The following is a 17,016-nucleotide window of genomic DNA, read 5'->3' as shown; positions in this document are numbered from 1 at the left end:
CTGCTCGACGAGTGTCCCTTTCCGATCTCGTCGAAAACCTCCGAGCCGCCCCGAGAGGATCCCAACACGGATCTCGCCCCGGTGTCTTCTATGTGCATGCTGCGGGTCCTTCCCCCTCTGGCTACTTTTCGGCTGCCGTGATCCACGAGGGAAACACGATTGATGGCCTCTCCTTTCGGGCCTCTACTTCAACTTAGGCGGAGGAGGTGGTCATTGCCTTGGCGGCCTCCCACCTAAACGCAAAGGTCATCATCTCGGACTCGCGCTCTGCCTGCTCCCAATACCTTGCCGGTTCCGTCTCGACCGGCTCACCTACTCCGGGCCGCCTCCTGGCGCTTCGTATTTCACCCCGTCCGACTTGTCTGGTCCCCGGGTCACGAGGATGTTCCTGGTAATGAGGCCACCGATGCGGCCGCCCGCGCGCTTCTTCCCCGGGCCGTTACCCCTTCTCCCCCCTCGCCTGATCCTGCTCACATCTTTTCGAGAAATCTTGGCCTATTACCGCGATGGTCGTCGGCTTTTACCGGCCCCGATCCGGGGTTTGTCTAAGGCCGATGAGCGAACCCTGCGCCGCTTACAGACCAACACCCTGTTGTGTCCTGTCGTGGCTCGCCATTTTCTGCCGAATACAAGTGGGCACTGTCGCCATTGTGAGGTCCTGGCCGAGACCTACCACATGGTTGCAGCTTGCCCTTTTCTCTTTTCCTCTCCCCCCTTTTCCCGTTCGCACACAAGAGGCCTGGGAGGAGACCCTACTCAGCTGCTCTACCTTGTGCGCCCAGCCTGCGCTGGTGCCGCGTGCCCGAGCGGCGGCCATCTCCAATGGAATACCGGACTAGGGAGTCCACTTAGGTGTCCCCCCTTTGGGGGTCAACTCTTGTATTTTCCTAAAATAAATGTTTTCACCACCACCACCACCCCGAGGGGCACGGGCTACAGTCACCAACGCCGCGCGTTCGGAGCGAACGCGGGCAAAACGCCGACGGCATCGACAACCGTTCTGCGCGTTGCTGGTGCTGTTGCATGTCCAAGTTTATACAGCTGATAAAACTACTGTCCTTACTCCGTATAGCTCTCTACTAATTTGCTATCGCAATTGATGCTTCGCCTTTCGGGTGAAACTGCGACATTTTATTGCGATAGCAATTATATGGACACTTCAACCGGATTTCTGCCGTCGCCGTCGCCGTCGCCGTGAGGTTCCCTATAGATAAAATCTTCGCCGCGCGCCGTATGCCCGAGCGGAAGCGTGCGGGGACGCGCGCTATCACGGAGAGCGAACGCACTCAATCACCCACGCGCAAGCAAGGAAGCGGGATGCCAGCGCCGGAGGGAGCTTGGAGGGGGGGGGGGGGGGGGGGCGCACTTCTACTTTGCCAACAACCGCGCTCGTCGCTCGCTCGCCCGCACCATCTCTTATCTCCACACGGCTCTGACCTTTATGCGCCGTGCATTCGCCGCTCAGTTTCCGTTGAAGCGATAGACCGCACGTACCTTCGCCCGCTGCGGCGTATATACGCTCGCTGCCAGCGTTTTGACAGTCGTTGTCTGCAGTCATTCAGTGTGATCTATTCATGTTTGTTTGTGCGCGCTCACACCACGCTTGTTCATTCAGTTAGTAAAAGTCGGGCCGCATTTTCCAACGCACGCTACACATGCAATGCTGCCCGGATCGGCAGTGCAGCACTACAGGTGTGCCCCTTCGCACGCGCTGCCCACGGGAAGCGCTTCTCTCATCAACACCACGGTTTCACACGCGCCTTCTCGTGGTCATCGAGTCTCTCTTCATGTCGGTCTACTTACGCCGCAGCACACCTGCTTACTTAATCAGCTCATGTTTACTACAATTCATATTGCTACCAAAGCCGCTCACCTTACTTCGTATGACATTGTTGTGTTGCTGTCGCATTCATTGCTTCGCCCTTAGGGCGAAACTGTGACATTTTTTATGCAGTCTGCGTGAAGTTCGATGAGCGAGATTAAGGTTGACAGAAGACGTCATACTGGTGTGAATGAATTTGTGGAATAGTCATAAACGAGCAATGTCACGACGACTAATTAATGGCCCAAGTGAAAGGTCTTGTTTAATTTGTGTTATGCTATACGGGTATCTGTAATTATGCGTAATGAACCGACTGGATCTGTTCTGAATGGCTTCTAACATGTTGATCGGACATTGGGCCTCTTCGATTATCCGTTCCTGACAGTCCCGGACTGCCCGAGACGATGCTTTCAGCCAATGAGCGTTGCGTATGCAGTCTTTCGGACAGTCCAGGACTGTCAGAGGCGGATAATCGAAGAGGCCCACTGTTGATACGGGGACCAAATTGAGGAGGCAAACTCAAGTTGAGGACGAACTAAAGTGCGATAAGCCTGTTTACACACACTGGAGGGAGAATTATACAGGTTACGGCGTAGATGACCTGATGACCTTGATGCGTTAGCACGGATGGAAGTGATATGTGCGAACCAATAAATATCCAGGGTTAGGTTGGTGCCTAGGTACTTGTACTGCTTAGTACGTTCCACAATGTTGTCAATTTTATATAGGCCGCTAGAGTTATGAAGTTTACGACTGAAGGTGATTAGTTTGCACTTGGAAACGTTTATTGTAATTAACCAAGTCTCACCAATACGTTCAAGGTCCTGTTGAATGGCGATATGATCACCATTGTTGTGAATTGGACAGTAAATAATTTTATCATCAGTAAACAACCCGCCGTGGTTGCTCAGTGGCTATGATGTTCAGTTGCTGAGCATGAGGCCGTGGGATCGAATCCCGGCCACGGCGGCCGCATTTCGATGGGGGCGAAATGCAAAAACACCCGTGTACTTAGATTTAGGTGCACGTTAAAGAACCCCGGGCGGTCTAAATTTCCGGAGTCCCCCACTACGGCGTGCCTCATAATCAGATCTTGGTTTTGGCGCGTAAAACCTCATAATTTCATTTCAATATGCGCATACAAGATGATATGTTGTCGGGCAAGTTACTATAGTGCAGAGTATTCCAAAGAGTATTGCGAAACAAACGTTGATGTCAATGTTCGTGTATAGTATTTAATGCGCTGCAAATTGCCGTGTTTCTCCTCCTCCACTACCTGCAGTACTGCGAGTCCCGATTGCGTCACTGTTCGCCCAAGGCCTGGTCCGAGATGTCATGTTCTGGGAGACCAGGTAGGCCCGCCTCGCTCTTTTTGCGCGAGACAACGTACCGAAAAGCAAGCACAAGGAACAGAGCACCAGAATGCACCCCGGTAGTTCACGTTTTGAACCCCCTGCATGCAGAGGTGGTTAGTAAAGGAGTTCATTTTAGTCCCATGCACGACTCCCAGGAATCCTGAACGCTTCATGTTGACAGTGGTGCGTGTGCAGAAGGAAGCCAATCGCTGTTGCTGGACGCGCATAGAGCTGCTGCTAAAGCTCTCTATATTTATATAAAGGCGAGCGTTATTCATGTGTTAAAAGATACAGTTAATTCCAACTCGACCTTGTTCGGTCTTGTACTTATCAGCTAAATAATGTATAGCAAACACACATGCGCCGACATGTATGAGATCCCCATGTTTGACCTCTCCTCCCAATAGCTGTGCTTATTGCCGCAAGTGAAGAAGTGAAGAACGCACAGGCATCTCGGAGGCAACGTGTTTGTCTAGATAAGCCTAAACACGCCCTCGTATTCTTTGACAAGAGCCTACCGCTCAACGGAGAACGCTAATAGATGGCGCGTGGCAATACTCGATTTGAGTCAAACGTCTCATCGGTATCAAATCGTTTCTATGACGTTATCTATTAGGTGTTCTTTTTTTTTTCTGGCTCTGAAAAGCCCGTGAAATATGTAAACATAACGTCATAGCGCTCCCCCTAGTCCAAAGTGCAGAGCCCTGAATCGTGTTTCGAAAGAATGAAGCGCATTATCCAATTGCAAAATAAAGAAAGCGATCAGCCGAAGCGTCGAGCATACGTCCCTGTGAAGATCGAAACCCGCCATGCTCCTAAATGATAAGCGATAGGACATGGCTGTCTTCTGGATAACACTCTCGTCAGCTTTTGAGAGGCGTGCGGAATCTTTAAACACGATTGAAAGCGCTGCAATCCGGATTCGCAAGCGCTCAGTGACTTCTTTTTAAATGCGAATCATTTCTTGGCGAACATTTGCTACTTTGACAGTATCTAACTAGCCGCCTACGTTTTTGTGCTCTCATGGTCGTTTTGTTAACTTGGTATGCACCAAAATTGGGATACTATGACAAGAGTATATGACGGACATAAATGATAAGTCATGACATGCGTGTCATGTAGATCATGAAACAGCCGCCAACGTCTTGGTGCTCTCATGGTCGTTTTGTTAACTTGGTAGGTACCAAAATTGGCATAGTATGACAGGAGTGTATGACAAACATAAATGATAGGTCATGACAATGTCATGACATGCGTGTCATGTAGGTCTTGACACTTACACAGCGAAAAAGATAAACACTCAAAAGCCACTGAAATGGGTTCCGACATGGTCACTAAGTGAAGGAAACACTAAAGGATGCTAGTAGAAGTCATAGTCATGAGCATGACTCAGCGAAAATGACAATGATTCAGCGAAAAAATATTAACACTCAAAAACCACTGGAATGGGTTCGGACGTGGGCACCAAGTAAAGGAAACACTAAAGGATGATGGTAGAGGTCATAATCATGGGCATGACTCAGCAAAAACGACAATGACTCAGTGAAAAAAGATTAATACTTAAAAAGCCGGCAGATCTCACGCCCTGTGGGAATCGATGTTATGCGAAGCAGTGTGCGGGGAGCCCACCAAGTTAACGAAACGACCATGAGAGCACCAAGACGTACGCGGCTCTTTCATGACCTACATGACACGCATGTCATGACATTCATGTCATGAGTCCTCAGGCATCCCTTTAGCTACACCTAAGAGACCTTAAGGCGAAAGCCTTAGTCATGCTCATGACTATGACTTCGACCATCACTTTAGCCTTTTCCTTCGCCTAGTACCACATCAGAAACCATTCCATTGGGTTAAGTGCTAATCTTTTTTCGCTGAGTTATTCTCATTTTTGCTGAGTCATGGTCATGACTATCACTTCTACCACAGTGCTGGATGGTAGAGTAGATGGCGAGCAGCTCGCGGCCAAAAACACTGTAGCGAGTCTCAGCAGGTTGGAGCTTCCGAGAGAAGAAACCCAGTGGGCGCCACTCGGAGTTGATTTTCTGCTGGAGAACAGCGCCGATGGCCACACTGGAAGCATTCACCATGATGCGGGTTGGCACGTTGGTTCTCGGGTGGATGGGCAGTACTGCATCGGCGACGGCTTGTTTAGCAGCCCTGAAAGCAGCTTCAGCTTCGGGGGACCAGGAAATTGCGGATGAGGAGCCCTTGGTTGTGCGAAGAAGGTCAGTCAGTACGTGTAGAAGCTCAGCGCAGTGGGGAATAAAACGCCGGGAGAAATTCACTAGGCCGATGAACTCACGCAGCTGACGTAGGGTAGTGGGTGATGGGAAGTCTTTCGCGGCCTGGACGTGAGAGGGCAACGGACGAATTCCTAGTGCCGAGATGTGGTGGCCCAGGAACTCGAGCTCAGAAGACCCAAATACGCATTTCTGGGGGTTGACAACCAGGCCAAATTGTTGAAGGCGCTGAAAGAGTTCCCGGAGGTGACGCTCATGATATTGTGGATTGGGACTCGCGACGAGGATGCCGTCGATGTAGGCAAATACAGCCGGGAGGCCGCGCGTTACCTCGGCAATGAATCGTTGGAACGTTTGAGCTGCGTTGCGAAACCCAAAGGGCATGCGCACATACTCAAACAGGCCGAAGGGTGTAGTAATGGCTGTCTTCGGGATATCAGCGGGCTCAACGGGGATTTGGTGATAGGCCTTGACAAGGTCCACCTTACTAAAGATTTTGCATCCTTCCAAATGGCCTGTGAAATCTTTGATGTGCGGAAGGGGATAGCTATAGTGGACCATGTGAGCGTTGAGCGCCCAGTAGTCATCGCACGGACGCCAGTCAGCCGGTTCTTTCTTGGGCACCAGATGAAGCGAGGAGGCCCAATTGCTGGACGAAGGGCGAATAGTGCCTAGCTGAAGCATGTGCTCGAATTCCCGTTTAGCAATGGCCAGACCCTCATCGAGGAGGCGGCGCGGACGGGCGGCGACGGGTGGACCACGCCTGACAATGTGGTGGGTGACGCTATGCTTGGGTGGCTGATTTAAATTGCAGGACCTCGTCAGCTCAGGGAAGTCTTCGAGGATACGAGCATACGGGCATGATTGGGATCAGCGTGCGGATGCCAGGTGGGAGCGACAGCCGACAGAACGCCAGGGATCGAGAGGTGCGTCTTGCTGTGAATCAGGCGATGGCGGCGCATGCTGACGTCAAGGTCGAAATGAATCAAGAAGTCGGAACCGAGGATAGGCTGATGGACGTCGGCCACGATTAAGACCCACCGGAATGTGCGCCGCAGGCCAAGGTCGAGAGTGAGGGACCGCAGACCATACGTGGCGATGGAGGTAGAGTTTGCCGCGCGGAGCGTAGGTCCAGGTGCCTTAGAAGCGCGGTCACGTTTGGAGGACGGCAGTACACAGACCTCGGCACCCGTGTCTACAAGGAACTGCAAGCCGGAAATGCGATCCATGACTATGAAAAGGTGGCCGGGTTGTAAGGCGAGGTCCCATGCCGCCGTCAGTGATACCGCGGTGCGTTTCCCGACCATTCGCATGGGGACTTGCACTGGTGGGCGCGTTGCTGGAAAGTGCGTGGCACCCGCAGATAGGCAAGCGTCGAGGACTGCGCGAGCGGGGACTGGTCGGGGAAGAGGGACGGCGGCTGGGACATGAGGGGGAGTCGCGATGGTCATGGGAGGACGTCCGAAGGGCGTCGATGGAAACGGCGAGCTGGTCAATCCGGGCCTCTAAGCGGGCCATGATTGAGGACTGTGGCGTTGAAGAGAGGGCGGCGACTGAAGCAGAAGTCGCGTCGTGGAGTCGATCAGCGAGCTGGGCGAGGCGGTCGAGGGTCAAGTCCTCTGTAGCGGCCAAGACAAGGCAGGTGGACTGTTGTAAGTGCTGCAGGAAGAGCTCCAACAGCGCACTGTACGAGTCGACGTTGCTTGTGCCCAGGAGCTGTCGCATGCTGTTGAGCATCTGGGAAAGGCGGCGATCTCTAAGGTCCTCGGAGGTGAGCAGGTGCTGGAGGCGCGCGCTCTCAGATTCCGTGGTGCGTTCTAAAATACTCTGCTTCAGTTGCTGGTACGGGGCATCACTTAAAGGTGCAGCAGCGATAACGTCCGCCACTTCTTGAGCCACCTCAGGAGACAGGTTGCAAAGTAAGTGGCAAAACCGCGAAGTCTCCGAGGTGATGTGATGCAGATCGAAGATGGCTTGGACCTGGGCGAACCAAACCTGCGGGTTCTGGCGCCAGAACGTGGGCAGGCGGAGCTGTAGAGCTGCTATGTCCAGTGGGCGCGAGGTAGCGTCAGGCGGAAGGTTACCTGAGGGCGGGAGGCTGCTGGGGTCGGTCATCTCTTAGGCCGGAATCACCACTGTCGTGAACCGAGGGGTCGCAGCGGAGCGCCAGAACAAGGGGACCAGCTCAGCTGGCTTTCATAACGGACTAGCGCGTGCCGTGCTTGCGCTGCTGGCACGCGCCGCCCAACTTTATTTTTCTCGTCATTCGCAGCCGGCCCCAAGGCGCCGGCCGAGCGGGGACGGTGGGCGCTACATAAGTAAAGGAAACACTAAAGAGTGATGGTAGAGGTCATAATCATGGGCATGACTCAGCAAAAATGACAATATGACTCAGCGAAAAAATATTAACACTCAAAAACCACTGGAATGGGTTCGGACGTAGGCACTAAGTAAAGGAAACACTTAAGGATGATGGTAGAGGTCTAATCATGGGCATGACACAGCAAAAATGACAATGACTCAGTCAAAAAAGTGAAAACCACTGAAATGGGTTCGGACGTGGGTACTAAGTGAAGAAAACACTAAAGGATTGTGGTAGAAGTGATAGTCATGACCATGACTCAGCAAAAATGAGAATAACTCGGCGAAAAAAGATTAGCACTCAAAACCAATGGAATGGGTTCTTATGTGGTACTAAGTGAAGGAAAAGGCTAAAGGTTGATGGTCGAAGTCATTGTCATGAGCATGACTAAGGCTTTCGCGTTAAGTTCTCTTAGGTGGAGCTAAAGGGATGCCTGAGGACTCATGACATGAATGTCATGACATGCGTGTCATGTAGGTCGTGAAAGAGCCGCGTACATCTTGGTGCTCTCATGGTCGTTTCGTTAACTTGGTAGGCTCCCCGCACACTGCTTCGCATAACATCGATTCCCACAGGGCGTGAGATCTGCCTCCTTTTTTTCTGTCCTTTTTTCTGTCTTTTTTTCTTTTTTTTTTCTTGCGGCTTTCTTCAGAGTTCGGACCAAAAAAGAAAACGACGTAAAAGATTACGTCGTATAGAAACAACTATAGGCTGTTTCACATGGCGCGATTGGGGCGAAAAAAAAACGTTCTGCCGCGCACGTCGGAGACCGATTTTCGCTGAGAGCTTTCACATGCGTCTGCGACAGCGCGATTTCCGTCGCAGCGACGCCGAAGGTCGCCTCCTGCTCACGAAGCATCCAAACCTGCATCGCTAAAAAAAACAACGTGGAAACTCGCCATATATTAAAATTTCTTATTATTATTTGAAAATAGAATGAGTACACCATTTTTTTAATGTTTAAAATCGTTGAGACTTTACGATCGCTTACTGCAACCGCGGCGAGTGAATCGCTGCACAACACCGCAAGTATGAGCGTGCGGCTAGTGCGACGTCGGTGGGTGGTTTCGTTTAGTACCCCGTTGTCGCGGTAATATTGCATCAGCCGCAAACACCCAATGTGTTCCACGGGGGTGCTCTTGAAGACGTCGAAGACTGACTTGACCACTTCGAAAGGGTAGCCGAATTCAACGGTTGGTCCCAAGAGCGCAAGCGGCGCGTTATGTGTACTTCGCTCTCGGGGATTCCGCAAACACGTGGTTCGAAAACCACGAGGCGACACTGACATCGTGGGACGAATTTCGTCGGAAGTTAGTTACACCAGCACCGACAGAAAAGAGAGAGCGGAGTTGGCGATGCAGGCAAGAATTCAAGCCCCTAATGAGAGCGTCACGACGTATATTGAAGATATGGCTCGGCTCTTCAGACGTACAGACGCTTCAATGCCCGAAGACAAAAAAGTTCGACACCTAATGCGAGGCGTAAAGCAGGAAATCTTTGCCGGCCTTATCCGCAACCCACCGACTACGCTTGCGGCCTTTCTCGCTGAAGCCACTGCAATGGAAAGGGCACTACAACAGCGCGCCAGGCAGTACAATCGAAACGTGACTGCAATTTCGAGTGGCGTCCATAACGTGACACTGGAAGCGACGTCAGCGACCTGAGAGAATTAATAAGAGCGGTCATAAGAGAAGAACTCCAAAAAATGCAGGCGGTCGAGCCCCCGGTCGCGCGACTTTCTGTGGCGGAGATGGTGCGAGACGAGCTCAGGCAAGCCATCCAAGTTACTGAACGCTTCGGGGCACGACAGCCGCGGGAGCAAGTTAGAATGACTTATGCGGAAACCGTACGACGTCCGTCGCTGTATAATACCTAAAACGTCGTGCACACCACGGAACGGAAAGAAGTCGGGTTCAGCCGTCGTAATACGCCGTTTATCAACGACTCCCAGCCAAGAAAGAGTGATGTCTGGCGCTCTCCTGACCACAGTCCGCTCTGTTTTCATTGCGGCGAAGCCGGCCATATCTACAGGACGTGTCCCTACCGACGCGTGGGTCTTCGTGGGTTCTCTCCGAATGCACCGCGTCCAGTACCTGGTGAGCGTCCGGTGGAGATCGAGAGCTTCCTGGCGAGTCGTCCCAATTTCTTCGAACAGCCAAGGCACGAGCCTCGCTCGTCGTCACCGGCGCCGTCACGATACCTGTCGCCAAGTCCTGCCTTCCGTCGAGACGCCCCTAGGCGCCGTTCGCCCAGCCCTGCAAACCGGGACAACTGAGTTCAGCGACCTCCGGAGGTGAGGCCGCTGACGCCGAGTGTACCGAATATCCTCCATTTCGACGCAAGCGACGACAGCGACGACAACAGACCGACGTTCAAACGCACTCAGGTGATCCAAGGCACGTCGTAACATCGGATATACCAGTCAGCATAGACGACGAAGAAGTCACAGCTTTAGTCGACACTGGCGCGGACATCTCTGTTATGAGCCGAGAACTTGCCGCTAAACTGAAAAAAGTTTACACGCAGTGGACTGGGTCGCAGGTCCGTACTGCCGGAGGACACCTCTTAAATCCCGTGGGCAGGTGTACAGCACGAGTCAATATTCGCGGCTTTACGTACGTCAGAGATTTCATTATCCTGCCGAGTTGTTCGAGAGAGCTTGATCCTTGGAATGGACTTCCTGCAGGCTAATGAGCCATCATTAATTTGCAAGAGTCGCGGGTAACGTTTTCGACGGCGCATGCCATAGCAAGCAACAAGTACGACAGTCATGACAACGCCTTGCGCATCGTCGACGACAACGTCACGTTACCGCCGAGGAGTAGCGTATTAGCCCTTGTAACCTGCGACGCGTTCGACGACAATGAGCGCATTGCCGAGGCAAATATTCCGCTGCTGCTCGAACGGTATATCTGCATAGCTCTAGGCCTTGTTCAGTTGCAGAGGAAACGGTCACTACTTCTTCTGACGAACTTCAGCAACGAGTTTCAGCACATCCCTCAAGGCATGGCTGTCGCCTTCCTCAACGAAATTGCGGACTTCTCCGACTTCGGGACTTTAGAGTTGACTTCACCGGACGTGACAGATGCTACCACGCTTAGCAGCCGCATTCATATTTATGCCGTATTGTCGGAACAACAGAAGCAATGACTATTAGGCCTCGTGAGCGAATTCTCTAGCTGCTTCTCTACAGAATCTAAAGTTCGGCGCACCTCCGTTTCGAAACACCGTATTTTCACAGAGGAATCAGGCGCGCCCAGTTCGACAGCATCCATATCGCGTGTCGCCAATGGAAAGAGAGGCGATTAAACGCCAGGTTAAAGAAATGCTGAACGATGACGTGATTCAGCGCTGCTTCGACAAGCCCGTGGGCGTCCCCCGTCGTTCTGGTAAAAAAGAAGGACAATACACTACGCTTCTGTGTCGACTACAGACGGCTTAACAAAGTCACCAAGCGCGATGTTTACCCCCTGCCAAGGATTGACGACGCCTTGGACAGTCTACGTCATGCCCAGTTCTTTACCTCGTTAGATCTTAAGTCAGGGTACTGGCAGATCGAAGTCGATGAGCGCGACCGCGAGTAAACTGCATTCGTGACACCTGACGGACTATACGAATTTAAAGTCCTCCCATTCGGCCTGTGTTCCGCTCCCGCCATCATTCCAGCGAATGATGGACACTGTACTCGCTGAACTGAAGTGGCAGACGTGCCTCGTCTACCTGGACGACGTTGTTGTGTTTTCAAGCACGTTCGATGAACACCTGGCACGGCTGAAGAGCGTTCTTGATGCTATCCGCAAGGCAAACCTCACCATCAAGCCTGAAAAATGCCACTTTGGTTTTCAGGAACTCAAGTTTCGGGGACACGTGGTCAGCCCCAGGGCGTTCGGCCAGACCCTGAGAAGTTGGCTGCCGTTGCTGAGTTCCCTCGTCCTACAGATAAGAAGGCTGTTCAGAGGTTTTTAGGAATCTGCGCCTACTACCGTCGTTTCGTTGAAGGTTTCTCAAAAATCGCTGAGCCTTTGACGAGATTAACACGCCACAATGTGCCCTTTCTGTGGACGGAAGAACAAGAACAGGCTTTCACAGAGTTACGCAAACGACTGCAAATAGCTCCGGTGCTCGCGCATTTCGACGATGATGCTGAAACTGAAATCCACACGATCGCCAGCAACATTGGTCTCGGAGCCGTTCTTGTTCAGTGGCAAGACGGTACGGAACGTGTAATCGCTTACGCGAGCCGTAGTCTCACAAAGGCAGAGGCTTACTACTCGACCACTGAAAAGGAGTGTTTAGCAGTCGTTTGGGCCATCAGTAAGTTTCGACCCTACCTGTATGGCCGGCCATTTCGAGCGGTCAGCGACCACCATTCGCTTTGTTGGCTTGCCAATCTCAGGGATCCATCAGGCCGCCTCGCTCGTTGGAGCTTCCGCCTACAGGAGTATGACATAACTGTCGTCTACCGATCTGGACGAAAGCACAGCGACGCTGACTGCCTGTCACGTGCTCCGATTCCACTGACATCATCAGATTTGGAGCAAGATTTCCCGTTTCTTGGTGTCGTTAACATGGTGCGGATGGCTGACCTACAACGTGCGGACACCTGCTTGCTCTTATCCAGTATCTTCAGGGCGCTGACGTTGTTATCCCACGACCGCTGTCACGAGGACTGACATCGTACTGCCTGCGGAGCAATGTACTTTACAAGAAAAACTTTGAAAACAGTCAGGAAACGTTCCTTCTCGTCGTCCATACGGCATTGCGCCAAGAAGTTCTGCAGGCATGTCACGACGACCCCGGTGCCGGACACTTAGGCTTCACCAGAACACTAGCGCGCATACGCCAGCGATACTATTGGCCACGGCTATTTTCGTCTGTTCAGCACTATGTGAAAACCTGTCGTGACTGCAAGAGGCGTAAAGTACCACCCGTCAAGCCCGCCGGTCTCCTCTAACCTCTAGACCCACCTCCAGCGCCGTTCCAACAAGTGGGCATGGATCTCCTAGGTCCGTTCCCTACGTCATCTTCGGAAAACAAATGGATAATCGTCGCAACTGACTACCTAACCCGTTACGCCGAGACCAAAGCTGTACCCCGGGCAACAGCTGCTGAAGTCGCCAATTTTTTCGTCCTCAACATTGTACTGCGCCATGGTGCACCCGCTGTGCTCATTAGTGATCGCGGTGCAGCATTTACTGCTGATTTAATATAAGAAGTGGTCACGTTGACGCACAGCAACCATCGGAAAACCACTGCTTATCACCCCCAAACTAATGGATTGACAGAGCGCCTTAACAGAACACTGGCCGATATGCTCTCGATGTATGTTGATGTAGAGCACAAGACATGGGACGAAATTTTGCCTTGCGTGACATTTGCCTATAATACAACTGTGCAGGAGACCACCCAGCTCACCCCATTTGAACTTGTCTATGGACGTCGCGTCACTACACCTTTAGACGCCATGCTTCCAGTAGACGACGGCACCGCGACAAGCGAGGGCGCTGATGACTTTATCCAGAAAGCAGAGGAAGCTCGCCAGCTAGCTCGGAACCGTATCCGCAGCCAGCAGAGTACCGACGCCCGTCGTTACAACCAGAGCCGACGGAATGTCCAGTATGTCCCGGCGACCACGTGTGGGTGGGGACACCTGTCCGTCACCGTGGGCTCTCGGAGAAATTATTGCGACGATACTTCGGACCATACGAGGTTGTGCGCCGGCTTAGCGATGTGAATTACGAGATCCTGCCCCAAAGCGTTGATCCTCGCTTGAGCCGACGACGTCCCCGCCCCGAAGTTGTACACGTAGTACGGATGAAGCCGTACTACACCCGCCAGTGAAGTGCACCTTTCAAACCCTTCGCCGTCCTACGCAGTGTTGTGGTTATCCTTAGCTTTCTGTGACCACATTTGCCATTAGAGCTGTCCTGCCACCTTGTGCACTTTATTTTACCCAGCCGTCCGGGACGGTCGCTTTTGAAAGGGGAGAAATGACGCGAGATAGGCTGGCACCTGCGGCCGCCGGCCGCTGCAAAGAAAACGACGAAGTGTGTACTGGAACGCGCGCTCTCCGAGTTATCAGCCTAGATTTAAAAAAAGAACACCGTTTTGCCAAGGCCTCGATTGCAAACTTCGTGACAATATATCGAAGCCACAACTCTTCTCCTGGAGGAGTGTATGCTTCTGCAGAAGAAGCGCCCATTGAGTGGGCAAGCACCTGGCACAATTTGTAGCGATAAAGAGGTTCACGACGGTGACGATCAAGTGGGTACGTGCCGTATGTTGAAGGCGGCGTCTGCTCCTAACCTGGATAGCATGCAGCTTCTCATTTTAAACGAATTGTGTGAGCTCGAGAAAGCAAAAATTGTTCATGAAGCTCCTGAGCCACCGGCGCTGGGGGGTACGCTCTGTTAAAACATCATTGAAACTGGTGCGCGACATTGCTCTGCTGAACTTCTAACACGCGATAAAACAGGAAAGCGCCTATTTCGACGGCGCTTGCTGTTACGTCACGTTGCTCCGCCCACATCGCGCCGATCGCTGCGACTCAGCGCCGGAAATACCAACATGTTGGAATCCCGTCGCGGAGAGCCCGCGACGTCGTGGCGGTCGCTGAGCGACGGAATTCGCTGTGTCGCTGTGTGAAGATCGCGCCATGTGAAACGGCCTTCTATTAGGTGTTTGGGAGCACGCTCTACAACTTTAAAACAAGATATGCAGTAAAACAAGTGTCTAAAATGGTACATAATTAAACGTAACTAATTATCTTAAAACTAGTCACACTTAAAAAATAACCTAGCTGACGATATCTACGGACAATATTCCATTGTTTTCATTCGTCTAAGGTACCACTCTACCTGTATCTATAGGTTTGGTTCAAGTTACGTGAAACACCTGGTATAATATGAAGCTTCGTCCAGCTTTAGCAGAAAAAAGGATACTAAAATACAGACAATTAAACACGTGCTCAAGCAGAAATACTACATGGTATACGGATAAGGAAACTCAGGCAACATTTTCTTGAGAAAGCTAGTAAGAGGGCTTATCTCCTATGTCGTCAGGACGACTATCAGCGTGGTTCACGCTCCCGTCACTATGTGTGCTGATGACGATAAATAAGAAGGACTCCCACCACAGAAGAAAAAGAAAAGAATTTGGACTCTCGTTAGAGGAGCCGAAAAGGCATTCTTTCCTTGTATTCTGTGGTGGGCGTTCTTTTTACATATCGTCATGATACATCCGACCAGACTGGCTTTCGTCACAACCTCGACTGTTTTTCTGATGTGGTAGGCTTCATCCGAGGTCCACCTTGCAGTGGTTGGCTGCTCATGTTGTAACAGCCACTCGGTGAACTGCGGTTGATATTGGAATTTGCACTCGCTGAGGTGTACAGCACAGTGCTTGCCAGATTCACTGCTTACCACACACGCACGTGCTCTTCGAAACGGCGATGACGTAGTAAAGGCTCAATCACACTAGGCCGACACGACACCGATTTTGGTCTGCCGACTGTTGGTGACAGCAGTTTACCTGACGGAAAACACTGTGGCCAACGGTTTAAAGGAATGAAAACGCTGTCGCCAACAGTCGGCAGATCAACATCGGTGTCGTGTCAGCCTAGTGTGAATGAGCCTTAACTAGTCAGCCCAACCGTCCGTTAACGGTCCGTTGCAATCGTCGAGGTAAAAACATTCACCTCGTGAAGCTATTAAATGTAGTAGCTTTTAGTGAATGCTTTCTCTTCATGTAAAGAAAAAAAAATGAAGTTGAATTGAATTCAGCATTGTATCGCTCTTAGTTATTCGATTTTCCTACTCGTCAAAGAACGCCAGGTAGTGAAAATTAATCTACAGGCCCTCCACAGCGTCCCTCAAAAAGTCCTGCATTGCCTTTGGGCGTTATAGCTACAAATGAAATGATCAGATGCTGAACGCACTGTATGCTGTGGCCGGACTTGGTGATAACCAGCATCACCAACACATCCTCACCCAGCTTACATCCTGTATTAATACCTTGACTGTCACCGGCGGTTGATGGGTCATTCACAAATAACTATATTTGAGATTCCGATATCGCTATCGATTTCCCCAAATACAAATGTGCGCGAATTGGTCCCGTGTCTTCCAGGCGATACGTGACCATCTTCCAAGACCTGCTGTTGTGCGCGGTGAACGCCTCGGTGATCGTGTCTTACATCGCGCTGTACACAAACGACGCCAACCGGTACTTTGTCGAGTATCTTCACAGGTATGGGTATGTGCCGCATAGGCAGCGTGTGTGAAATTACGCGCCAGCTATTGTACGCCTATTCCGAAACAGTTTTCTATTGGGAATCCATGCTACTTGCCCAAGTGCGAAAACTCCTGCAGGAAAATAAATTTTTATCAAAACAATTCTCGACAATACAATCTGACTGTTCCTCTGAAAGGTATTGAAATTATTGGCAATGCATCGATGACATCTCTTAGCCACCAAATTAATTCATAATGTCTATAAGCTTTCTTTTTGATCACGCAATGTCGAATGTCCTTTTTTTTTCTTTCACCTCGCGAAAGTGTCATTATATCATGTGAACACTTAGCACCGCGAATTATTTCAATATTAGCTGCATTTATAAAAGCTTGTGTGGCTATTGCATGCGTTGCGACTGTTGTGTGAGCGGCTGAGACTTACGTTACACACGTGTTCTTCTTAAGCGCAAAGTAATTGCAGTAATATCTCAAAAGTAGCGGTAGATGACTACAACAAGTTGTAACAGCTCGAGATCCTTAAGGTACTTTTTGACAGGCCAATGGTATAAATTTTTAGGTATATCTTCCATGAAATGTCTACTCAGTCTGATTGTTTAACGCATCAATATGTGAAGAATCAAAGCGCAAACCAATCTTGCCTCCTACGTTCTTCCTTCATCACTTCATCTTGGACTGTCCTAATCTTGAAGCAGAAGGACATGCTGTTGGTCTATTTGGTGCTTGCTTAATGACACAATGCAACGCAAGGGCACAACCTACAAAGAAGACACAGGAGTGCACGTCACAGATATGATGCACGTCACAGGTAGAACGTCACGGTGCCTGTGACGTGCATCTTCGCGTCTGCTTTGCGGTTGTGCCTTTGCACCAAATTACGTCCTTAAGATTTCAAGCAGTCAGCCATTCAGCACACTACTCGACCGCAATTTCTTATGGTACACTCAGTTGGTACCTACCTCGCTCTGACTTGGATTGCAAAGAG

General features: G+C 51.0%; 1 protein-coding gene across 1 annotated transcript in view; it reads left to right on the top strand.

The window, feature by feature from the left end:
• The first annotated feature begins 5,078 nt into the window (after nt 1-5,078).
• LOC119455264 (solute carrier family 13 member 3-like) overlaps nt 5,079-17,016 on the top strand; it is a 46,586-nt gene continuing 34,648 nt past the window's right edge. The window contains exons 1-5 of the mRNA XM_049668630.1: nt 5,079-5,170; nt 6,125-6,194; nt 7,134-7,191; nt 7,693-7,723; nt 15,910-16,029. Coding sequence (XP_049524587.1) covers nt 5,079-5,170; nt 6,125-6,194; nt 7,134-7,191; nt 7,693-7,723; nt 15,910-16,029 — 371 coding nt within the window. The remainder of the gene's footprint in view (nt 5,171-6,124; nt 6,195-7,133; nt 7,192-7,692; nt 7,724-15,909; nt 16,030-17,016) is intronic.

The sequence above is a fragment of the Dermacentor silvarum genome, chromosome 6 (genome assembly GCF_013339745.2).
Source record: "Dermacentor silvarum isolate Dsil-2018 chromosome 6, BIME_Dsil_1.4, whole genome shotgun sequence".
NCBI lineage: Eukaryota > Metazoa > Arthropoda > Arachnida > Ixodida > Ixodidae > Dermacentor > Dermacentor silvarum.
This window is presented reverse-complemented; position numbering and strand designations above follow the sequence as displayed.